This window comes from Musa acuminata, chromosome BXJ3-6, assembly GCF_036884655.1.
Source record: "Musa acuminata AAA Group cultivar baxijiao chromosome BXJ3-6, Cavendish_Baxijiao_AAA, whole genome shotgun sequence".
In the NCBI taxonomy this organism is placed as follows: Eukaryota; Viridiplantae; Streptophyta; class Magnoliopsida; order Zingiberales; family Musaceae; genus Musa; species Musa acuminata.
This window is the reverse complement of record NC_088354.1, coordinates 40,808,463-40,834,593: the sequence shown is the minus strand read 5'-3', so window position 1 is coordinate 40,834,593 and position 26,131 is coordinate 40,808,463. Positions and strand designations below refer to the sequence as shown.

Below are 26,131 nucleotides of genomic sequence, written 5' to 3'. Positions count from 1 at the left end.
TCTTGGTTACATATGTGTATATTATTTCATGTACGTGTACAAGAAATGTCTATAATCTCGGTTTAGTCCAATTCGTTGATTTAGTCGGACACAAATCTTTAATTGAGCTATTGAAAGAATATTTCGGCACACAATCTTTATTTAAGAATATTATCACATGACAAGTTTTGAAGTACCACGACCCATCCAATATTCTTCTTTATATATATACATATATATATATATATATATATATATATATATAGACTCTTATTTCTCTAAGGTAATGGACAGGTGTGACGGGCTATCTTCGTCGACAACCGGCTTAATCTTGGCATCGTGAACTGGCGGCTCGGGTTGCTTGAAGTGGGCGAGGCGAGCCAACTCTTCAACCGAGCCCGCGATCTTCTGGACCCGGAGGACCAAATCGGCGAGGAGGGAAGCGGTGGTCGCCACGTGGAGGAATTCGGGCAGGGCGATGTCGTCGGAAAGGGAGTCCCTCCATTTTCCGATCGCCGCCACGGCTGCCGACGCGTGCCGGCCGGCCGCGGAAGGCACGGTTATGGTCCGGATAGCCGTTGAAAGCTCCTTCAACGTGTTGGCGGATTCGGCGGCCATCTCCTTGCATGCAGCTCGGATCCTTAGTTGGAGATCCGGATCCGTGTTCGTCTGCGGGTAAACTCAACTGGGTCTTTAGATTTCCTTAGCACGACATTATTATTATTTTCTTTCTCTGTTTTGATAGAGAGAGAGAGAGAATGTACCTTGGATTTTGTGGAGGTGGTGATGATGTAGGCAGCAAGAGCGTCCATGGAAGAAGCACACTGACGACTGAGAGCTCCAATCTTTAGGTACTGTTTCCACGGGTGACGGAACCAGAAACGACCATGGCACGGCTCCCACCTCGCAAAATTTGCCTGCAAGAAGGAACAATAGTGAGTTGCAGCAACTCGTGGGACATTGATAGATTGCTGCCATCTTATGGCGTGGCGTCGTCTTGCTCACTACAATAACTTGTTTAGATTAAGATGGGTAATTGGCTCAGGTTGGGACGACAAAAGCAGTCTCCGTTAAAAAGTGTGATGTTGGTGCACTTGCACTTAAGATGACGACCACTATAAAGCACACAAGTTAAAGTTTAGCTTGTCCATCAGTTAATTGATTAATAAAAGAAGAAAGTAAGACCATGATTGCCCTAGAAACCTCTAGTATTATAACACATTGGAAGGACGGATTGACTTACCAAGGAGTCCTCAGTGGGCTTGGAGTTGAGGACACTCTTGTAGGCCTGCAGAAAGGTTTTGCCCTCCAAATTCTCAATCCCTCCTTTCTCCGCAAAGCATTCTGCCGACAGTCCTGCCATTTCCATCCATCAATTAGAACCATCGAATGTTTTTTTCTGCAGAAGTTGAACTTCATGATTGTTTCTACTACTTGTACGGCAATATAGATCGCGCTCTTTGCCTCTACACCTTGGGATGGGTGGCACCACATGTCTACTGAGTCAAAACAAAGCGTGGGCACTTGCGGAATTGGAGACGCACCAAGTTGGTGGAAGGCCCATGATGCCATGGGCAAAACATCCTGTCTCCGATTCGTTTGCGAATGAATGCTTTTTTGTTCTAATGACAATGAAGAATTGTACTGTTCTAAGGTGCACATGTAAGCATGCTTGCTGTTCTCAGCTGCAGGATATTTAGTGTTAGGGTGGACATGCCGGGCCACGGCCTGTGGCCCTCGATAGCACTGTTCGTATACCTTCGAGGAAGCTCGCAAGCTTTTCCAAGTTTCCAGCCACAAGCTTGTGGAGATCTTCTCCTGCCCAGATGGGGAAGACGAAGATTGAGGTGCACAGGCAAGTGGCCACGCCAATGGCAATGGTGGAGAGCCTCTGGTGAGCCAGCTGCACCAACTCGTCCACCCGATAGCTCGACACCGCCACAAGGCTAAACGTCAGTATAAATATCGTCACCCCGTAGTCGTATCTTGCTTTGATCTCCGGTATGAATCGAGAGAACGTCGCCGCCGCGGCTGGAGGGATGACATGCAGTACTGCATCGTCAGAACCCCATGCATGGCCTCCCATAAGATGAGAAAGTATGAGAAATTATGCTTACCAAGTGCGAAGACGAAGAGGCCGAGAAGTATCGGTTCTCCTTTCTCTCCGCAGTGGACCGCTATCTGATGAGCTGCTACTCCCAGTGCACCAGCAAGTAGTGTTGCGAAAGCCCTGTTGAGGCCCTTGCTTAGAGTTCCACCTAAGGAGCAACATCACGAAGATGTCAGTTTTTCGTTACGTTCATTATAATCGAACATCGAGACACATGGCAGTACAAGATCTCACGAACCAACTGTGTATTCCATCACCACCACTACGGTGAGCACCGCCCACATGGTGGAAACCCCGAAGCCATCAAAGAGGGGCGTCACGTAGTAGAAGACGGAGACCATTGTGAGAGCCAACCCAACCTTGAAGGAGTGCCCGATCCGTCGCGGGTCATCTTCTCCGGTCTTCTTCACCTTCCTGAAGAACTCGACGACTCTTGTGCTCAGGCAGTCTACTAGTGAGATAGCGTTGGACCACCATGGCGAGAAGCCAATCTTCTGACTGCTTTGGAGACCGAATTCCATAGCTTGATCTTGACGGTGGAAATAAGCGGGTGGAAGAAACCCCACAAGGTAGTGGCCTTCCGACCGAGGCTTCTCTTTCCCTCCTTGGTCGGGTGGTCAACCTGAGGTTACGGGACAAGGAGGCAAAGGGGGATGAGAAGGAAATGGTGCTCCAACGTCGTTTATATAAGATTGGAATATGCGTTTGCACGCTGGACAAAATTCCTTTGGCTTTCTAGGTAGCTAAAGGATTCTTCGAGAGAGAAGGGTAGTGAGAATATTAAGAAATATCTTCAGATTCTCCTTTCGAAATTGGAATGATCACAGTGCCACAGCATATATTCGAGTCACAAGGAATGTTCAGTGCATCACTTGCCATCGCTCGGGAGAGGCACAAAAGTAGTCAAGAGACGTCACTTCCAGAGTTCTCATGGATCGAAAATAATATATTTCAGTCGTTTCCACCCACTTGACCGCATGCATATGTACCAATCTCTGACGCATTCTTTTAACCGGATCAAGCTGTACAGAACCCGCTGCTCCATCTGTAAAGCAGCAGTCCGTAGGGCCGTACCACCGGAGGGGAGTCAAAAGACCTTTTTGTTCTCACCAAAGTATTTTACCGACATGAGAGTTGGTGGCAGCTAGCTGTTCGCCACACTGTTAGATGCGTGCCGAAGATGATGAGTCGAGGAACATGGATTAAGACCTACCGTGACTTGGATGCATACGTACGCTGCAAAACATTTTTTACTTTGAACAAGTAATGATTTGTTTTGAATTATTTTCCTATATGAAATTTATTTTTAAGATTTTTTTCTTGAAGAACAAGGGTCTGTGTATTTGAGGGTTTGACACTTTAAAGTATTTTGTATTCTCTTTTGAGACACTTTGAGAGTAGTTGTGTTGCATCAAAAAAATTGTGCTCGATATTATGTCTTTATCCTTGAGAATATTATGTGTTTTTTTTTTCTTATTTTTTTTATTTTAAGAACTATATTCAATCTACGACAAGTCATCATGATGAGAGTCATTTTCGTTTAACAATGACCGAGGAAAACATGATCATTGGAAAAAGACATATGTTAGTCTAACACTAGAGAAGAACGAAAGTGATGTGCAAACAACTTTAGTTACTAATTATCTATGTTTGTCGGATGAAAATTTCAAGTTAATAGAACCATAATTTTGACTCAAATCCATCTTTTACGACTCATATTTGAGCTAAAACCAAGTTAATTTCATGTTAAAAGATGAGATATTTAGCGAATATTAATATGCGAGATGAAGAGAGGGAAGAGAGGATTAAACATATTGATATCATATATACCAATTATATTTCTCTTTGTGATATTATCATAAAAAAAAGATTAGTGTGGTTAGATTGTCCAACAAAGTAAAGTCCATTAATGAATTCCTTAGATTTATTAGATGTTACTTACACAGATTGATTTCACTCTTGGAGTCTTTGGCAGCGAGGAGTAAGAAAGATTCTAATACTTACGACATGTCTTAGGTAGCTTTTCTATATGGACTTCATTTTCTATTAATTGATTTAATCGTAAGTATTTTTTGGGCGAACTAAATAAAATATCCTTCAATCTTTTTAAAATTTATTATTAAATTATATCTTAAATATTGTGTAAATAAATAGTACGACTGTAAAGGCCATTTGTTACTTTCATCATCAGTTCATCGAAGATGGTATCGAGCAAGTGGATCAAAGGAAGCGGACGTCAGATTCAATGGATGTGGACGACTACTTTCCAATCCAATGGAATAATTATCTTAAAATTGCGTTGTGTTCTTATCATTTCCATATTCTCATTTTGAGTCGTCTCAGATAACTAATATCTCAATTAAATTACGTTCAAACTTGTCACAAGTCTCCTATTGAAGATTCGTTCATTGATCCTACAAAACTATATAGATTGTATTTAAGAGTTTTTAATATATAATCGAAGATAGAAATTTGAGTAAGCATGAAGTGCTTTGAATATTTAATAAATAGGAGATGAAAACTGTAATTTAAATATGCATTGAGGTAAATAAGTGTTGCTTGGTAAAATTATATTTCAATAGTCTATTAAATATTTTATAACAAATTTATCGTTTTAATATTTTTAATATTTATTCAAAATTGAATACATAATTTTATTTAAATTATTAAATAAAATAAAATAAATGATTGTATGTATGTAATCTTATAAAAAATTTCATATGGCCCAAATATATAATAAATAAAAATACAATCAAATAAATAGGTATAAAATAATCTTTAAAATAAATAAATTAAATTATACCTTTATAAAAAATATAAATCATATTATTTTTCGCTAAATTATTTTAGTAACATTGTGATTTTAGATAAAGTTATAGGGTACTTTCGAATTTAAAAAAAATATATATTAGCATCCTGTAAATGTTAAAATGCTAATGCTACCCTGAAAAAGTATCAGCATTTTTAATACGGTATCCAAGCTAGATATGATTTGAAATGTGCATTGAGCACTCCATGCACATTTCAAATATATTCTTAAATGCATCCATACGGGCAAAAACCTATATGATATTTAAGTTAGTAAAGGTTAATAAGATTTAAGGATAAAAATATATGATTATTTATATGGTTAGTAGATGCATTTGGGAATCTTTAAATTGAAATCGAAGTGATCAATTTATTGGTGAGATGATTATACGAAATCTATGGTCATCATTTAGTCGTGAAGACAACTTTGTTCTCGATCGACGTACGATGGATAGACAATTTCGTTCGTATCGAGTTCATAAGGTAACGTATTTGTTGTCAGGTAACTGTTGACTTTAATTCATTTTGAAAAATGTGAAAACTATAAAATTGAACCCCTATATAGAATCGGACTAACATTTCTTGTTCCCTTTTATGCCAAAATGAATTGAATAATGAATTCTATATGTCAGGTCAGGTCAAGATCCAAAGCAAGGAAATCGCATCAGATAGATAGCAAATAAGGCACATACCCCACCCATCCACGAGTCAATCTTCAGACCATACATCCACAAGAAGATATTGTCTTGAGCTCCTCCTCATCTGACATCTTGTACCTTCCAAGAAACTGGTCTTCCATTCCTACCCAAACTCTCTTCTGCTAGAAAATATTATGCATTTTAAGCAAGTATAAAGTCTATCGAGCAAACTTAAGCTTGTCAGGTCTAAAATCTAACAATTATGATGTTATCATGTTGAAATATAATACGTGCATTGAATTAATAGCAAATCTAACTCTGATAGATGATCTACATCAAGAATACGAATGCGGCTTTTCACTACGTGAAAAGGACATGCACGTAAGCTCTCTCTTCGTCATTCCCTACGGATTCCTCCTTGTCTTTTCAGCCTATCCCGATCCAAAAAGATGACATTTTGATGGTTTCCTTTTCTGACAATAGGCATTCCCAACTACGTTGATATCGTATGGTGGTTAAGCCTCTACACTTCCATGGCCATTCGACTAGCGCTTGGGGAATTTAGTTGCTTAAACACTAGGAATATGAGGAGATAAAGATCCATTATATTCCTATCCCACTCTCATGCTAATAATAGGAGGAAGAATGAAGATATATTCTTCTAAGCCACTCCAACTTGTTACTTTGCTGAGTGAGACATCTACACACACATGTGGCCCCTAATGTTCGGTCTGTCGGAGATTCTTATCAGTCCACCAAAATGTTGTGCATAAACAAAGATAATTCGATGTAGAATAAGAAGGCCATTTGTTGTAGGTGTTACCTAGCCATGTGGCTCGCCACTTGATACGTATACCAACACTAAACAAAGCGCAGGAATGATTAGCATGTATCGGAGTGTCATAGCTCGGTGCTTAGTCTGTCTCTCTATTTGATCTTGAGTGGATCGATCCTTGTGTCCAATGCTTCTCCGGTCTATTTAATCTTCTTATGCATACAGGTTTTTGTGTTTTTGTGGAGTAACACCCTCATCGGCTCATTGGCTATGGTACATTCATATACCCCTTCCTTGCTAGCTAGCTAGCTAGGCATAAGCGACTGCATTTATCTTTGCAATTATGATAAGCGAGTAGCGTTTATAGCTTCTCCAAAGCGTCGTCGTTCTTTGAGATTTGGTCACCGTTTGGAATCTACTTTGGGTTGAAGATAACTCAAGTAACGCTTTTCTGAGTGTGTGAAATGTCAGACTGCCATGGACGGGAGATGGAAAGCTCCACTGACAAGAACATCCTTAGTGGACTTGGATAGTGGACAGACCATTCGGAGAGCAGTTCATATCCTAATGGGTAATGGCCGCTCTTTTCGTCGGACTCGATGCTGATAAGGACATGCGTCCGATGTATCAATCCGTACCTATGCGTAGCTGCAAGTTTTCTTGCACTTGTGGGTGCGTAATTAGGTCACATGAAGATCTTCTCGGTCTCGACAAAAAGCTACATCGTTCTCTGTCAAGCATATTGGAATAAGCAGTGCTTTGTCTCGTTGCTTACATCAGGTCGTGAGACGGCTTCCGTAAGGTCAAATCTTCGGCAACTGATATCTGAAGAAACGATGTGAAATTGTTTCATGTGGTATTCAGATATCAAACCCAGTTATGTGTCGATTATGAAGGTCTTTGTTCTTCCAAAGAAAAGATGATAACTCAATTGATCTGAGTTGAAATATAAGTTGGAACTCCTCCTACATGGATGATAACAAGTTTCGAGAGAGCATTCGTAAAATCAAAATATCTTTTTACACAAATATGAAGAAAAAATGCTTACTTGTTCTTTTGACTTTTGTCGTATGAATTGACTCAGACTCCACTTAGTGAGAAGCGAGTGCCTTTCAGGATTGCCATATGAACAAGTGGGAAAAGTGATGGTCTCCGTCCTCCATCTGCGATCAGTTTCAAAGGAGCAGTTGCTTGTACTGCATTTGCTCAGGTTCATGTGATTCATCAAATCTATCGATTATAAGTTTGATCACATTTTATTTCATTTGATTTAAATGTTATATCTATGAAAGATACAACATTTTCTAGGACTAATTGTTTTTTTTATTTCAGATTAAAAAATTGTTTCAAAATAAATTTAAATTATGTCATATTATGATCTTAAATTAGTCCAATTTGTAGTATATCCCATGATAAGCATGACAAATACAATGATGTATTATTATTATTATGTGTTCATAAACACTTGATATGTATTATGACGAGTAAGATGAATTGGTGGTTCCTGTATCTTGTATCTTGGGCCTGACAAGGTGAGCCCAACATGAATATAAATAATGTTCAATATGAAACACAAACCCTAAGGAGGCAAAATTAGTCGAAGAATGAAACGGTCCGGTTCTTCGCCTGACCGCTAATACGAATTTGTCCGGTCCATTGCCGGTCGGATCGGACGTCTCAGCTAGTTCTTATCATGATCGATATCTGTCCGTCGATCTTGTTGCGGCCCATAAACGGTCGCTCGCAAAGTATTCGAGGGCTTTCGAGGGCTTCCTCTTGCAGATCGATGGCGGCTCTCCGAAGAGGGATGATGCAATCCATCCGTAGCACTGCAAGGTTTAAGGATCATCGTATTCATGGAAACTCTAATCTTGACAACTGTGGACTTCTCCGTCCCTTCCAACTCGTTTCCGCAAGAGGGATCGTCTCCAAGCTCTTCGTCGGAGGTAAGCTCAAATCGATTATAGCTTGTCTTTTTCGTTTTGGGTGATGATGATTAATAAGTGGTACAAGTAAGGTTGAATTCGTTTTCTGTTGTCTAATTGATGCTATCCTCTGAGGAAATAAATAACTAGAAATCGTACGTCATGTCGATCTGGTATCATATTCTCTGGTAAGGTATGTCTTCTGGCCTTCGGATTGGACTAATACTTTTTGTTTGTGTGGGTGATGTGACAAAGAATTTGGCTTGAATTGTTGTATGCAACTGATTTCCTTGGATGGAGGCTATGGGAGTTTAACCAGAATAACGGGTTGCTTCGCTTGTCAGACGAATAGCTTAAGCTCTATTGAGATGAGCTGTATTGGCCATATCAACATAAGCAACTCAAGGAGGCTTAGGTTATTATCACTTATTTTACATTCACCATGTCTGAATCATATTTATGGCACAAACTAGATGATTTATGTGCCTGTTGTAGTGTCATGCTCTCATCTACCAGGGTTCAACATGTTACAAGATTGGAGACTGTCTTAGTTGTGGGTTATTTCCTAATCATTCGTAGGTTGCAGCTCTTGTAACTGTTTGTATCTAAGAGGTTGGACCAATGGAAATTAAAGTGGGATCAGATTATTGCATTTCACTTAATTGTACAGCAAAGCTTAAGGATTAAAAATATTAAATTGGTCGAAGCTTAATTTCATTGAAAATGTACTTCTGTATAGAAGCTTACAAGTTTTTAGGGTCATTTTTCTTGTTAATCAACTCATATTTCAAACTCTTTTGCTTGAGATCTGGAGACTCAAGTACTAGTTGGACTGGTTTGGCTTAGTCTTTTATCTTGTGTCTTCTATCTTTGGCGGAAAGAAGGGATCTTTGAAGAGCGAACGGAGAGGGGAGAAAAAGAAGGGGGTTAGAATAAGATTAGAAAGATTTGGAGGCTGCGTCAATTAAGAGAAAGATTCATTAAAAGACTACTATTCTAACTTACTTATTGCGGTTACATCACTGAATTTGGACGGCTTAGCTAGCAACTCTGGTTGAGTGATTTTAGCCTTTTTTGATGTCGATCGAGAGATGTATGGGATAAATTTTGGTAGGATACAGCTTCTCTAATCAGAGGTGATAAGTCAGACTGCATCACTCTGAAACCTGGTTTGGTTAGGAGTCTCAATTGTACACTAGTCAAATGTTGTCTAATCCTAACAAGTTATCTAATAAGATTGCTGGTTTGAGGGTTGATGTGGCAAGTGAACCCTCCCATGGTCCCCAATTCTTAGCAATCTAATTGTTGATTGCCCCCTGTTAATGGGTGGTTTGGTCCTTGAGTTGAATGGCCTCGACTCCCACTTGGCCAGCCACCCAATCCTAATTAACATTGGGTCCTTTTGCCTCCTCTTCATTGGTCTCAAGGCTAAGGATTTAGGCTCTAGGTTGCTTGGAATTTATTTCATAATAATTTGCTCTCTAGTCTCAACTTATTTCTAGGTTGAAATATCTTTGGTTTGCAAAGAAATATCTTTATATGTTGCCCTCTGAATCAATCTCCATGTTATCTGAAATATTTGAGGCTGTTGGAGAACTTTCTAGAGATCATGTTCGGATAAATTTTAATAGCTTTAAAGGTCTAGAATTGAGTTTCTGGGATAAAAATTTGCTTTGTGATACCATTTGCGGCTGAAACTGCCATGGTATGTTGTGCTATCTTTAGGTTGATGCCGAGCCTATAGGTGGCTGCTGTGGAACTTTGTACCTTTCAGCATAATTCACCTACACGTAAAGCTGATAATCAACCTCACATGTTTCTGATTTAAGTAGGGAACTTGTTTGACTAATCGCAACATACCGAGAAATATATAATAAATTTTAATGGCATACAGTATAATTATGCCTCACATTCTTGTCCACTACAATTCTACCTCACTTTTAATGGTATACTGTATAATTCTACCTCACATACTTTTAAGATAGGGAACTTGTTTTTCCTTTTGGGGAGTCACATGCAGAACTATAGCATGTGCCTCATGTGCATAGCACCTACAAGAGCTGGTCTGCATAATGGTACATACTTCTACCTAAAGTGTATTTTACACTTTAGAAGCATGATCTTCAGCCCACTTAAACCTCAACTACGTGTTGTATAGCCTCAACTTTGTTGTCCATGACAGCCATAGTTGTGATTATGAAAAATGATTTATCCATTATAACCAGCTTTTGCTTTAGCAGAACAAGGTATTCGTTGTCTCCTTTTATGTTGGTTTGGTTTTAAGTTTTGGTATGTTTTGCAGGGCTTTCGTCCTCTACGACAGAAGACTGTTTATCTGAAGCCTTTTCACAATTTGGGCAAGTGATTGAAGGTGTTCCTATGCCTATCAAAATATAGTTGTACCATATTTTTTCTTACCGGATGAGAAATAAAATGACTCATTATAAGCATCATATACTTGCAGCTAAAATAATTATGGACAAAGTTTCCAAGAGATCAAAGGGATTTGGGTTTGTGACATTTGCCTCAGAAGAAGAAGCCCAAAAAGCTCTTGAAGAAATGGACCGCAAGGTAAGTAACGCACGATGCTCTCTGGCTGTGGATGTGGAATAATTTGTCAAATTCTTGAGCAGGTTCTGAATGGTCGAGTAGTATTTATTGAGCATGCTAAGGTCAAACGACGTTTCGATGATGCTGGCCCAATTGCAATTGGACTTTCTAAGCCACCTGGGTGCCAGTGAGATCTCCATTGCTGCTTCTTTACTGTGTATTCATCCAAAACCTAGACCCAAGAGTTTCCGATTAGGTTTATAACCTATTTTAAATCCAGAATATTCAGGATTCTTGTAAAACAAAATTTTCATTCCCTCAGCCGAAGGGTAATCTTAGGTTGTCTTCATTTATGTTAGTCTTTGTCGTGTGCTGTGTGTTTAAATTATTGAAAGCTGTGACACTCTGGAGTTCGTTGACATATTAATGATATCATTATCAGGTAGCAGTCACTGGATTTGAGTCAATTGCTTTTGCAGAAATGCTTGAAATAGATGCATGTCGCAGCAAGCACACCGGTCACTTTTCTTCTTCACTGTTTTCTTGATTCAGCAAATGCTGATGTGTTACGCCATCCTTGTATAACCAAACAGGATGTCTGCAATTTCTTCTTCACTGGTTAGTTTAGTTCACACATTGTTCTTATATCTTATTGATAAGTAGTATGTTTATTGCCATATCTTATTGATTAGATTAGAACTCTGTCCTATCTAATCTTTATTTATTTCATAACCTTAATTTGAGTGCATAATTCACCAAATTAGGGAAAGAAAAGGTTTCACAACAATATCTTGTTTCGACTATAACTAAACCAAATAATGATACGAAACTATCATACAGTTAAAATATATTAACTAGATGCCAATGCACATTAGTGGGTTCATATGATGTATATTATTTTAATCCACAAACAGTAATGGTAGGTTCTGATGTTAGGATTAGAGATGCTGGAAACATTTCTTAACCATGTTTAATTAATCCTCTGGTTAATTTGACTCAGCTATAACAATGTTTAATTTGATAACTATGATTGTCGTGAAGAGAATATTTCAAAGCATTTATTTCATTAATTCTTATAATAACTATCAAATACGTAATTTATTGTGATAAATAAAAAGGCTTATCTTTATCTAAAAAAAGTTATTTAAAAAAAATATAAAAAAATCCCTAATGTAACATTTACTTTCTTTACAGTAACAAATATCTTACAACAAAAAAATTACAATTTTCACAATAGATTTATGACGAGTAATTCCAGGTTGGCTACGGACGTATACTTAAATAGGACATCGCCGAGGGGTGTATTTATAAAAACATTGATCGAATCCCAACTCTTAGGGTTTTCCGCGTCCTACTCGGCTCGCTCTCTGCGTCCCAAGTGCTACCTACTATAGGATTCTCTCTTCTCCGGAGGCCATGGCGCGCCTCACCCTGGAGCAAATCTCCCACGAGAGCAAGGATGGCACCGCGACCACCTCCCTTAGTCTCTCCCATCGAGCACTTTCCGATGTGAGCTGACAAATCCCCTTCGCCGCTCATTTAAGAAGATAATCGGCATTCATGTTGGCCTCTGTCTTGCAGGTATCGTGTTTGAGCAATTTCCGGAACTTGGAGCGACTCGATCTCAATTGCAACTGCCTCTCATCTCTCGAGGTTGTTCTCTGCCATGGTTTACTCCACTAGAACTTGGTCCACGTCCAGACTACGAAATCAGCTATTCTCTTTTCTTGGTGGTGATTGCAGGATCTGTCGTCATGCGTCAATTTAAAATGGTTGTCCGTGGTGGAAAACAAGCTTGAAACGTTGAAAGGTGTCGAAGGCCTTTCCAAGCTGATGGTGAGTTCGATGTGCATTCTTTTATGGAGTGTGCTAACATATACATCAACGATCAAGTGCGAGATTTTTGGTTTTTGAGCAACAATTCAGACCAATGTGGGAAGTAGCACTTTTAGCTAGTACATGGTTTGCGTTGGTTGAAATTAAACCATTTACATATCCAGTGCTGTGCTGGAGTAAATGGGTTTTAATGTATTTTCTCTTTTGAAATGTTGCATCCAAATGGATCAGTAGTACTTTTAAAATTTGGGCCTTGGGATAATCGATTTGTTGATTCAAAACTATTTTTTCTTGGAATGGACATGAAGCGTTTGCTAGTTTGAATCAACAATATAGCAAAGTTTTAGAAGAGATTGCCAGCATAATAAACCAATCGACTGATTTTTCTTAGCAAATTTATTGAAGTTTGGCGTGAGTATCCAGTCACTTTCTTAGGAAATATTGATGCTCATTTTTGTTGAGCAATCACAATTGCATTAATAGCCATTTCTCAAATACTATGTATTACCAGGACGTTTCGTTATTATTATTGTTTATTGATATTCTCCTTATGAAGCAGGTGTTGAATGCTGGTAAGAATAAGCTTCGGGCAATGAGTGAGATTGAATCTATAACTAGTCTACGAGCTCTAATCTTGAATGGTATTGTTTCTTATTAGGACACTAAATAGCTTTTCAGCACGTCACAGCTGAACTGAATTTCCTTTTTTGTATCTATTTAATTCCTTTATCATATTATATTCTTTTCAGATAACAAGATATCCCACATTTGCAAGCTTGATCAGCTGGGATTTTTGAATACGCTTGGTATGTATGTAAAATAATCTTCATCCTTGTTATAGTGCTAATGGTAACTAAGTCATTTATGACAAGAATTGCGTGTTTGGATTAATTAAGTTCTTCAACGTAACCCTTTCGTAAGTATAGGTATTATCAGATTATGTTCAAAAATTTAGACTTTTCCTAAGAATTGACCTATTGCAAAAAAGTTATATTAGAGATTTATTAACAGTGCTGATAGTTGTTGTTCCTAATTCTCATGGGCAACAAGAATACAAAAAATGCCTAAATCATTTCTTCCATATGTGTTGAAAACTCTCTTTGCTTAGAATTCCATGCTTTTTTTTTTGTGTTCATCTCTTCTTTTCTTAAATGTTTCTGTACTGAGTATTTTATTTATTGCGTTAGTACAAGAATTGCTTGTCTTATTCACGTACCTCTAGTACAGAAACTAAACAGCTGGTTGGTTGGTTTTAATGAAATTGTTGTCTTACAACATAGCACATTAAATTTAATATTAAACTTAAATAATATAAAAATATTAGAAAAAGGAAAATATTTGGAAAATATATCTTGAAAATGATTCAGTAATGTATTTTGTGACATTTTTGTTCTCATTGACTATAGTGCAATGTTAAACATGATTTTATCAATATATAGAATAATTTTTTTGAATTCACATTGTATATAATTCACCTTTCTGTGTGATTTTAACCAATTTGTATCATATTTCAGAATTTATACACAATATTTTGGAGATTGTGGAAATTTATGCATTTCTTGTTTCTTATTTGCAGTTCTTTCTCGGAACCCAATTTATGATATTGGTGACTCCTTGATGAAGGCAAAATCTATCACAAAAGTGCGATAATATATGAACTTGTTCAATTGTTCATTTTAACTTACACAGTTATATAATTGAATGGTTTACATTTAACTTTTTTGTCTTGTCACCTATTTCAGCTATCTCTTTCTCACTGCCAAATTCAAGAGATTGGATCTTCCCTCATTTCATGTGTAGACTTAAAGGAAGCTAAATTTGCTCACAACCAGATCGGAGTATGTTCTTTTCTAAAGTGTCATTGCCCTATGCTTTTGTTTGATTATATTTACAGTTTCTTAACAATTTGTAACTATGTTCCTGATGCTTTTCCAAACTGCATACTTGGTTCGTGCTTTGTCAAAGCAAATAATGTTTCACAATGATTTTGAATTAGGGGAAAATTTGTGATTTAGAGAAAAACTACTGGATTATGTTCTACACATGTGGTATAACAATCCTAATTCTAGTTTAGCTTCATTTAGTAACCATGTTTGGTTAAAATCTTGTTATACTATAGAAAAACCTGATTGAGCCTTTGACTCAGTTATGAGCAAGGCTTGCAATATCACTTGGTCTGGTTCAATGTGTGCAGTGTTTACCAGTTTGATAGCATACTGGTACCTGATATGCTTGCACAGGTCAGTACACGGACTAGGGTAAAGTGGACGATATGCCTGGTACAAGGCCCTATACTAGACAATTTTATTTCTAATTTTTCAGCTTCTTTTAGGTTTTTTTTTTTTTGAAACACAGTCTGTAAAGGCGTACTGACACTTGGTAGCTTATTGAACATGTAGCTTGTTGAAAAAGAATCAACAAGTCATTCATAAAAAGGGGCCTCTTTTGCATCTCAGGTGCTGTAGATGCTTCTTAGTTCCTATATTTGCTGTGCACGGTTAATCTCATGCAGTATCCTGTTCTTTTGATGTTATCTGACTAGGGCTCATCATCTTTGCTTTTGCTTGCTTATATTTGTGGTGATCAGTATTTGATCTCCATCAAATTAACTCTGCATTTTAATCAAGTCTTCTTCCAATCACCTAAAGTGGTCAAATTTGATTATTGAAAAAAGGAATTGGCCAAATATGATGTCAGTGAAACAATCACACCAACTTATGGGATGTAGTTTCATATTATATAAAAGGACTCTGCTTTTAGCAGAATTGCAACCATCCTGCAGTTGTATGGCAGTGCAGTCCACCTATCTATGAAGTATCTGATGCTCTTAAGCAAAAATTGCAAGGTGCTGCTTATAGTTTAATGATCACATTATGTTTGTGCCATCTCAATATTTATTACAGCAGCCGTATCCCATCAATTATTTGTTCATCCGCTACAATTTACGTCCTAAATATGTCTTACTAATTTCAGACTCTCCCAGCTGACTTGGCTCAAAACACCAAACTTCAAAATTTGGATGTGGGGAGTAATTTAATTGAGAACTGGTCAGACATAAAGGTTAGGAAGAAGAAATCAAAATTCATTTGTCTTGAAATGTTACTGTCGTGGTTCATTCAAGTTGAAAAGCTTGGCTAACTGTTTTGTTGACAGGTCCTTTCTGCGTTACACAATTTAAAAAACCTCAATTTGCAGGGAAATCCTATTGCCGAGAAAGATAAACTAGCCAAGAAGGTGAATTTTTCTCCAACCTTGCATTTCTGTTTCATACTTCTGTGGATTAATTTGTCGATAAAATAGGCCTGTGTCTTATGTGTCTTTAACCATATATCAGGTCAAAAAAATGGTACCACGCTTGCGGATATTTAATACTAGGCCAATTGAAACTACAGCAGGAGCAGAAAGATTAAGTCACAGCAAGGATGATAATTTTCTTCCCTATTCCAGCGAAAATGAAGCAGCAACTAGACTGAACAAGAATAGACTGAAATCAGACGTTAATGTCTCTAAGAATGTTCTGCACAAGTCCGGCAATGGTGATGATAATCGACCAGCTTCCACTAACGTAGTTGAAAAGGAAATGAAAAAGAAAAAATCGAAATCGAGAGCCAAGAAAGCAGTTGCGATGGATGACAATCCCCCCAGGGATTCTACCGACTCACGAGTAGATAAAAAGGCAAAAGGGAAGCAGCATATGGATAAAGAAGAAATCAAGTTTGAAGGGATTGATGATGTAGAAACACCATTTGTGGACCTTATTTTCTCAAAAAATACCACCACTCAACAGGTTGAAGGGTATAAGAAAGGCTATGAAATGGTTGCTGATGGGAAACTTGTTGGAGCGTTGGTTCTGAATAATGCTAAAAAGAGGAAATGGTCCAAAAGCACATCAACAGATGCATTAGCACTACAGCTCCAGCCCCCTGCCTCAGATGTTGGAATGGGTGGGCCATCAACATGGGGAGATTAGTTCATAAGCGAACTCCTGCAATTCGTGATCTTGTTGAAACAGGCAATTTGCGTGGAAGGTTTGAGCTTTATGTGCAATCCTCCTGTCTTGACATAAATTTTCAATTCAATCATTTTGGTTTTTCTTATTGTTCAGTGTCACTCTTGCTAAAGATCCATGCTTTATTTAAGAGTTATTTAGTAGTGTGTTGGCTCATTTATGCATGTATATGGAAAGAATAAATCATGTATATGTGGATTCGAACTTTAGACTTATTACTTAATACAATAATAAATTAATCAATTTCAATCCTGTCGGTTAAAAACGAAAACATTATTTCTCAAGCACAGAAACATATACTTTTATTGCACTCCATCATTTTTATTAAATTATATTGTCGTCGTATAAGAGTAAATATTGTTTATTCAACTATGCTAGAGAATTATTGCTTGGCTCATCAACAGGGTGGCATATCAATAGATGGAATCAGTGGCAATCAGAATCATTTATGTGATGTCAACGTACTACCGTGCTAGAAAATGATGCTTTTATTATAAATGAATTGCATCTTCCAATTAGGTGGCACTTTATTAGGTACATAACCACCCAAAAGGAATCTTTCGGTACCTCTTTATCTCCCTGTCGTGACATATATTTCCCTATCGCTTGTCTAAATTATTAGTGTTGACTTGACCACTAACAATCCCAAGTATCCAATTGGATCCTATCCGATGCGACACTTTCATCGACCATCTAATGATCACATATGCTCACGTGCCCAGTGGACGGCTACGATATGAGAAGAGGTCCAATTCACGGTCCAGATGTGAAAAAGAGGTGAGAAGCGACCCACCACTTCTCGGTTTCCGCCAGACCGGGCGATCGGGGACTACCTAAAAACCGTAACCGCGAAGAGCGCCAGCAACCCCGCCGCGGCCACGGCAGCGTAGGCCAAGTCCACCATCTGCTCCCGCCGCGAAACCGCCTCTTTCCGCCTCATCCGGAGCCCGGAAAACTCCTCCCAGCGCCTCCTCTCCGCCTCCGCCGCCTCTTCTCTCCTCCTGCTGCCCTCCATCGCAGCCCGCAGTACCGCCAAGCCATCTCTCCCGCTCAAGCAGACCCCATCGACGCACTCCGCCGTCAGGCTCACCTCGCGCACCTGCCCAGTCTCCTCCACGCACGTGGCCACCACCCCGATGGCGCACCCATCGCCCAGGACCGTCGCAAACCGGACCACCGTCTCGCCGGTGATCCAGTGCTTATCGATGGCCACCGGCCGCCGGCTCGTCGCTCTCACGGCCCGCCGCCGGTGGGGGTCGATGAAGATCCAATTCAGCGTTAGGTCTTCGGGTGTCGCGGCGGCGAGCAGCGTCGGCAGAGATGAGTCCTTCGGGTCGAGGGCGTCGAGGCGGAAATGGGCGCCCCTGAACCAGGCGGTGGAGGTGTCGGTCTCGAGGACGCGAGATAAGATGGGGGAGCCCCGGTGTTGGAGGTCGACGGCGGAGATAAGTTCGGATGGGAGACTGGCCTCGTCGTCGCCGGCGGCGGGGGGGATTACGGTAAGCGGGGAGGGGGAAGGAAAGGCGTCGGAGAAGAAGGAGCGGTAAGAATTGGGGAAGAAGGACAGGAGGCGAAGGAGCCGGGGGTGGTGGAGGGCGGGCCAGGTGGCGAGGCAGAGGTCGCACCAGAGGTCGGGCTGGGAGGCGAGGGAGCGAAGGTGGACGTTGGCGCAGCTGGCAGCGGCGAGAGCTGGTCCGTCGAGGTGGCGGAGGGCGCGGGTTAGCATGTCCGCGTGGAGGTCCTCTATGGTGGTCGCCGGCGACGCGGTGGCCATATGTAAGTACGGGCGTTGTTCCGAGTGGTCCAGAAGGCATAGAGGGAGTGGGTTTTAATAGGAGGTCGATTGGTTGGTAATAATAGGAATGGGAGTTGTGTGTATATAATGTTTGTGTGAAGTTTATGGCAAGAAGGATAGATCAGACCTTCTTTTTGTTTATGTCTTATCATTGATTAGAAAGGATGACATGAAAAGATACAGCACATCCGAGTGGTTAGTAAGAAGATTCACACTTGGTTATCCCGATGTGGTTGGCGCCATATATATATACTCCACTCCGCCTTTGGTATCTATCGAGTGGTCCTCACTGCTATAGAGATTAAATATCTTAGAATTTTTTAGAGAATTTGGATCACATCTTTTACCCGAAAAATCTGCTTCTGTGTTTGGTTATATCTTCTACTTTATTTTTTATTTTTTTAATATTTTATTCATGTTCTCTATTAAAAAAAAGTATTTTTTGATCTGAGATTTTTCATGAATATAAATTCTCACATATTTGGAGCGATGGGATAGACGAAGAAAATCCGAGTGGAATTTTTTATACTAAAACATAAATTATACACCTAATGTTTAGGATCAATTAAAATTTTATTTGTAGAGCCTAATTAATCACACTTATCATGAACTAACGAAGGATATTCTTCAAAATATTATTTTTTATTTTGATTTTATAAATATTTACTTTGATAACTTATAATGGATATGAATTCTTTCTTTAATTAATTTTTAATTTATACTTGTTGATTTGAATATTTAGTTTTCAGGGCATACATATTCTAGACATTAATTCAGGAAACATTTAGAAGAAGAATTCACAAGGACTAGTCAATCCATTTCAAATTTATTTAAAATCCTTATTTTTATTAATATTAACATGCTTTATGAGTCTAATACGATCTTTGAATTGCTTTCTCATGGAGGCTGAAATTTGAAGACTTGTATGACCCCTCCCTCCTTAGCATAATTGTAAGTCTACTATAAAATTTAGAGATATAAATTTTATGACATTGCTACTATAAAAGTCTACTTTTTTAAATTTTTATAATCTCATTATGAAGTCTACTATAAAGGCTATTATAGTTTTATGGGTCTTATGAGCATGTACTTTGGTTTATTTTTCTAAATTATCTCAGATGAAGGAAATTAAATATGGTGGATTTAGGTGTAAAGAATCACGACCTTCGAAATTGTCTTTCTAGCACAGTGAATGCGGATGTAAGTTGACAATGTGTTTAGGATACCAAATGAACTTATCGCATCTCATTTATTTGCTTGAGAGCGATCAAAGTTTAAACGTGATATTGCGGACAAATATATGTATTCAATCCACCACACAACTCGCAAAAGTCAAAAAATTTGAACTTTGTTCTCATGTTGGGAATGTAACAACAATGCGTAGATATATTCGTAGAGATAAAAAGAGAGGAATTGAAGTCGGTCATCATGCTTTCTTGGATCACAACCCAATGAAAATTGTAAATTAGATTTTGTTTAGAATAATAGACTTTCATCAGCATTATAAGTTTTTAGATTCATCGTAATTAATTTTTTTATTTATTTTTTAATAGGGAATACATTGTCGTTCGATCATCACCATATACGTAACTATCACATGGTGTCCAGAGAAGAGGAGAAGACGAAGATCACTCCTCCACCCATCAATTAACATAAACGAAAATCTAAAATGGATAATCATAAACTTGCTTCTTATTCTTTATGACTAGAAAGAATCATAAGTTTCTTTCTTAACCTTTATAACCAAGTATGAATATTCATCTTGAACATTATAAAAAGAAAAAAAAAACTTATCATTCTAAAGGACTGACCACTCGTGTTTGCACTCATACAAAAAAAAATTGCTATAGTAGAGGCATAACGCTAAATGTGCCTGAGATACAAAAATCGAAAAAACTTGATCCATATGAAGAGAAATATGTTAAGATGGAGATATAAAGTCGAATGTGCCTAAGGCGTATAAGTTAGAAAAACCCAACCCACGTGAAAAAAATCCGTCATGGTAGAGGTATAAGGCCAAAAGTGCTTCAGGCACATAAGTTAAAAAAATCTAACTCACGTGAAAAGAAATTCGTCACAATAGAAGCACAAGGTAAAATATACCTGAGGCACGTAAGTCAAAAAAACCCAATATGTGTGAAGAGAAATCTATCATAGTGGAGGCACAAGGTAAAATATGCTAAAGACGCATTAGTCAAGAAAACCTAAACCGCATAAAAAGAAATTCACTATGATGAAGACATAAGGCCGAATATGCTCGAGGTGCATAATATTGGGAAAACCCGACCCATATAAAAAGAAATTCGTCACGACAGAGGCACAAGGCCAAATGTGCCTGAGACATATAAATCAGAAAAACTCGACTTATATGAAGAGAAATCCGCTACGACAAAGACGCAATGCAAAATATATTCGAGACATGTAAATAAAAAAAACTCAACTTCTATGAAGAGAAATCCATGATGATAAGGGCACAAAGTCAAATGTGCCCGAGATATATAAGTCAAAAAAATATAACTCACGTGAAGAAAAGTTGGTGAAAATGCAAGGTGAAATGTTCGAGAAAAATTTAATATGCATGAATAAAAATCATGGCATTAGATACACAAGGCAGAATGGATGTTTCACGCGGATGACACCATGGTGATAGTGGAGAAGCAGAATACACATTGGGTGTGGCTGTCATCGTCTCCAACACGCTAAAGCACGAAAAAAAAAATAGGACAAGCAAAGCACAGCAGATTCCCAATCGATTATGGAGAGCAGTTGACGTCCGATTGTTGGTTTATGCACCGTTGACTTGTGCTTATTGTCTTCTATTCTTCTCGTTCACCGAACGTGCATCATAATTCGAGGAGTACCCAAAGCTTCTTCAGATTGCATCTTTGTAGTGAGATACACAAGGGTTGTTCATAGGTCTCTTTCACTAGGTTGATAGACAGACGTCACCAAGTTTCTTGGTGATCGCTAAGTTGTCTACGACATTAATTGATAGAGTCTTATGTAAGTATAGTCATGGATTCGAACACGAGACTTGTCAAGCATGTAATAACATATTAACGTAAAATCTATTTTTTTAATATTATATTAAATGAGGTATATGATACTCACATATAGATGGAAGCCTAAGATCAATAATTCACTAGTTAATTCGAATGTCTCAACTTTCATCAGTTGTGTATAAAGACGAAACATTAAATTGACATGACTCCACGAGAACGTGTCTTTGGTCACAAGGAAAGGTATGGGTTTAGCATCACGGGATAATTAATAAGATGAAGCATGGTGGTGAGTCCATTAATCTACAACTAGGGTTCAAGTTTACTGCCGTGTGATGGCGAGTTGGGCCAACCTACCATGTCATTGAGGTGCACAGGCTGGTGTTCGCGTCATGGACCGCATCATGCATGGGGTTAGCGGATGCAGGTCTATCTCTCATCATTCATTCAGATGTAGGTGTGGGAATCTTCTTGACCACCACCCATTGGATCGATTTGAGATCTGTTGGAATCGAGGTCAGATCCGGCTCGAGATGGGGGCTCGCTGGTTGGGTCACATGTTTAAAGCATGGAGGTGGCCGCGATTAGTTCGAACCACACTCCGATCGGGTCAACGGTTCAACGGTTTTAAAGCAAACTATAATTAGATTCTGATAGTTTTATTATTTTTTTATATATATAAAAAACCTAAACAATCAATCGATGAATTAATCTTTTTTAATAACTTAATAAATAATAATAATAATAATAATAATAATAATAATAATAATAATAATAATTTGAGTGATATTTTTAAAAATTAAAAATTAAAGTTTGAAACCAAAACTTTTAATTCGAGAATCGGATTATAGCTAAAGACCGATATAACTTTGTGTTCTTACGTTGGAAGTCAAAAACCATGATCCAAACTAAAAGAGCCACAGCTACCCATCTAGGATGGTTCTTTTAAAATTATTTAAAGAACTTAATCTAAACTTTGGGGTTGTAAAGTCATACTCCATCCAAGACGAAACCAAATTAGACAAGCTTAGGTTAAAAGATGGTGGGCTTAATCATCATCAATAGAAGGGTAGAAGACAATGGTACAATACAAAATCCAAGTCATAAATGAAGCCTTTGGATTCAAGCCAACAAGGCCTAACATTTCAGCCTTTGTTCTTTTAGATTTATATCTCCCTCACTCACTCATCTCTTTTCTCCACCATCTTTTTACGTCTCAGCCATCCATTTCTCGTTCACTCGCACAAGTAAGTGGATAATTACGATCTTAGATTGGAGAGGGAATTATTACCCTTTGCTACTTACCCTCTTCCCAAAGTAAATCAACTAGTCCAAACATCGACACAAAATCCACGTGAAGTTTATGAAGCATCACGGCAACAAGGTAAGATAATTACAGAAAATTAAGAGTCAAACCACGCACGTCAACTAAACATCGAGCAAGCGTATACGAAACGAAGCAAACCATTGAGCCTTTCCCGAAAAGCTGAGATCGACGTTTGAACACGTCGTGACGATACACCTCACTCGTCCTTAACTTCACAACTTTATTTCATAATTTTTTAATAAGTAAAATATTAGTTTAATGATGATCCATCGAATACTTATCTTAGATAAAAAAAAATTAAAATCTTATTTTACACATAAAATATTAATCGAATGAGATGCATGGCTCTGTTTAAGGCTTCAAGTCTCATCCTATTATATATATCTCGCTAGATGGAGGTTTAAGATTTTTTTTCTATAATTTTATATCTAAAATATTAATATGTGATATATATATATATATATGACTGACTTGCTATAGATTTTTATTCCACAAACTAAAACAAGAAAGAACTCGAATGCGATTAAAGAGCTACAAAGTGTCGGAGCAAACCAAAATTTTCAACCCCTTTGATAAGTTCTGCTGCTCGCATGCATATACAATAGAGTTTATCCAATTTAACATGAAGAGTCAACCGAAGTGTAGATCGATTGTTCTCCCTTAAACAAACCCTCACAAAATAGTTTGAGAAATGGTTATGCCAATATTCAAAATGGATGATGAAAATGAATTGTCATTAACAAAAAAAAACAGTAATGTCACATCTCGAAATTAGCATAGATAATTGGGTTTGAAATCTTATTATATAAGCTTAAAAAATGAATCAATTTAGATATTAAAAATTGCTATTATTGATGATAAAATGTTTGAGGCCGCAAGGAAAGTTCCAACAGAGGCATCGCAGTCAGAGAGGCCGTCTAACAAACGCTTTGTCCTCTTTCTTTTAATGTCGGGGAAGCTTCCACGGCGGCGTGTGGCGCCCATTCTCCACGCCCTCTCTCTCCCCAATCTCTTCTCATACTTATCTACGGTGAGTGGAGTATGCTTACTAAATGTCTGATTCAAATGCTTCTTCGCCATCGCATCAATAGTGAGTGGAGTACGGCAAGGATTTTGGATGAAAATAACAGTGGAATCGGCATTTAGAATGAATCAACAGTAACAACGGCGACGGACATGACAGCGAGTGGTGTCGAAAACAATTGGAGGAGTAGATATTATAATCGAAATTAAGAGGATTATCCATGTAAATATAGTATATATATATATATATATTAGGTTAAATTAGGATAAAAATAAATATTATATATATATATTGAATAGCTTAATAAATAATTAATTAAAAAATTTAGAAAAATAAAATAAAACATTGATGAAGTTTCTATTCTAAATTCGATAGAATAAAAAATCGTTTATTTCGAAACCTAATTAGAGAGCGTCTTATGTATAATTACATTACGATGAGCCAAAGAAAGTAAAGGCGTCGGGTCACGTGTGAAGTCGGCGCACTGTGGTTGCCTCGTGGAAAACCCTTCGTGTCGTGCTTGAGACACATCCCAACTCACGATAATAAATGCGACGCAAGTCACAAGGCACTTGCGCGTCCCGAATCGAGACACATGTCGTGTCATGGAAAGTCGGCCCAGGGTAAATCGTGACTTAAGTCAGGAAGTGATACGCAGGAAATGCTTGGGGATTTCGCGAAAAAGATAGGCCAACACATGGCACACGACAAGATCCACTACCCATAGCATAGCATCCATCCCCCCACACATAGTTGCTGGTGTCTGTATCGAAATGGATGGGACTATGGGGATGGAGTCAACAAATTGTGCACAAGGAATCGCACGCCTTCGCATGCCGAATCACATATAACATCTACCTGTCCTCCTCATTAGATTGTGGTTTGGTGGATATTGTGATTTCTCCTCGCGTGATTGATTTGGGATGTAATTGGTTGACGTATCATGAAGATGCGATGCGATGCGATGAGAGCTTTCCCAGGTTTGCATGAATGCTCACTCGATCGGCATCTATCTATGTATACACGGATGTAGAGGTTTTGGGATTAGCTAGTGAGATGAGATATCTCAAGTTACAGCAATGAAATATAGAAATTTATGGTATGTTCTTAGAGTATTGTCCTTTGTGCTAAGCAAAATAAATACGTAAGTAGTTAGTTGGGTTTTGGTTTAGGTAGCGGGTGGGTGGGTGGGTTCCGATTTATTGTGATTCCTCTTAAATGATGTGGTGACTGTCTATCCACGTCATATGTTTGGTTTTGGGTTTGGATAGTTGAATTGAGATTTTAATTCGGATAAAATTTTGTCATAACATGTCCCATAAAAAATATATTCATGAAATCTTAAAAACAACATATAAATTCGAAACCTTCTGTGCTTATATTTATTTATATAAAGATGTTAAATTATATATTTAATTAAAGTAAATAAATAAATACTGCCAATTAGTCAAATTGATAAGTAATGTTTACAAAAAATATTAGAATGGGTAGGAGATGATGGATATAACCGTTATCTGTTCTAGAAGGTTCTAAGATCGAATCTCGTTCCAAAAATTATTATTTTTCATTAAAGTAATAAATTAATTATATAAAATAATTTGTTATATAAGAAGAAGAAGAAGAAGAAGAAGAATAAAAAAAAGAATAGCAGCAGGGTTTGACCCATCGGCTTACGAAGAGCCCCCTATCCAACCCACACTCATTAATTTGGATCACGCGGATGCGGTGGTCCCGATCAAGAAAATAACCCTCGATTTGGACCACCGATCGATCAGTTGATGATTGGGCAAGAGATGTAGCTGCACTGCACCAATCACCAGCGGGGGGATGAGCCCTCCTCCTCCGTAATCACCGAGCTTTGGGCCTCTCGTTTCCTGAGGTGCTCTCATACATGTAACCCAATTTGACTTCGAGTCTCTCTCTCTCTCTCTCTGCGTATGCTACGCTTTAGTTTTCCCTTTACTCGGTGCATTCTTTCCGCCAAATGATCAAGCGTTGCTTTGCTTTGCGTTGTTTTGTTTCGCTTTTCCTTTTTTCCCTTTCCCTCCTCGCCAAAGAGGCCCGTCGCTCGTGCACTAATAGGGCGCAAGTTGGATGACGGAGAGGCTGCTGCTGCTGCTGCTGCTGCCTGCGCATGAATGTATGTATTCATTCATCCCCCATTGCGCTTTTTGGATCAAAACCACGTCCGTTCAAATATTCAATTATGGGAATGTGCAGTACTTCCGCGAATCGCTTACCTCATCGCTCTCATAAAAAACAGTCATGTTCTCCACCACACAAAGTAGGCTTTGTGGTGGCAAAAGGGATCGATGGGTGTCTGTGGGCAGTGCCTGTTTCCGCAAGGATCACCTCA

The 26,131-nt window shown here is 38.4% G+C and overlaps 4 protein-coding genes across 4 annotated transcripts; 2 read left to right on the top strand and 2 right to left on the bottom strand.

The window, feature by feature from the left end:
- Positions 1 to 147: 147 nt before the first annotated feature.
- On the bottom strand, positions 148 to 2,726 carry LOC135639705 (aluminum-activated malate transporter 1-like). Its single transcript, XM_065153570.1, has 6 exons — positions 2,328 to 2,726; positions 2,097 to 2,237; positions 1,738 to 2,010; positions 1,223 to 1,335; positions 744 to 896; positions 148 to 648 (listed from the first exon to the last, which is right to left on the bottom strand). The coding sequence occupies exons 1-6, from the start codon at positions 2,608 to 2,610 to the stop codon at positions 250 to 252; spliced, it is 1,362 nt and encodes a 453-aa protein (XP_065009642.1). The 5' UTR covers positions 2,611 to 2,726; the 3' UTR covers positions 148 to 249.
- A 5,308-nt stretch (positions 2,727 to 8,034) lies between these two features.
- LOC135640203 (small RNA-binding protein 11, chloroplastic-like) lies at positions 8,035 to 11,237 on the top strand. Its single transcript, XM_065154435.1, has 4 exons — positions 8,035 to 8,256; positions 10,538 to 10,606; positions 10,700 to 10,806; positions 10,869 to 11,237. The coding sequence occupies exons 1-4, from the start codon at positions 8,097 to 8,099 to the stop codon at positions 10,974 to 10,976; spliced, it is 444 nt and encodes a 147-aa protein (XP_065010507.1). The 5' UTR covers positions 8,035 to 8,096; the 3' UTR covers positions 10,977 to 11,237.
- Positions 11,238 to 12,123: 886 nt separating this feature from the next.
- Positions 12,124 to 16,725, top strand: LOC135641791 (uncharacterized). Its single transcript, XM_065157509.1, has 10 exons — positions 12,124 to 12,294; positions 12,367 to 12,438; positions 12,529 to 12,621; positions 13,181 to 13,262; positions 13,371 to 13,427; positions 14,198 to 14,262; positions 14,364 to 14,459; positions 15,595 to 15,681; positions 15,775 to 15,855; positions 15,956 to 16,725. The coding sequence occupies exons 1-10, from the start codon at positions 12,202 to 12,204 to the stop codon at positions 16,589 to 16,591; spliced, it is 1,362 nt and encodes a 453-aa protein (XP_065013581.1). The 5' UTR covers positions 12,124 to 12,201; the 3' UTR covers positions 16,592 to 16,725.
- Positions 16,726 to 17,100: 375 nt separating this feature from the next.
- LOC103990036 (probable F-box protein At2g36090) lies at positions 17,101 to 18,600 on the bottom strand. Its single transcript, XM_009409057.3, has one exon. It carries the CDS (start codon positions 18,402 to 18,404, stop codon positions 17,460 to 17,462), a length of 945 nt encoding a protein of 314 aa, XP_009407332.2. The 5' UTR covers positions 18,405 to 18,600; the 3' UTR covers positions 17,101 to 17,459.
- Positions 18,601 to 26,131: the final 7,531 nt, after the last annotated feature.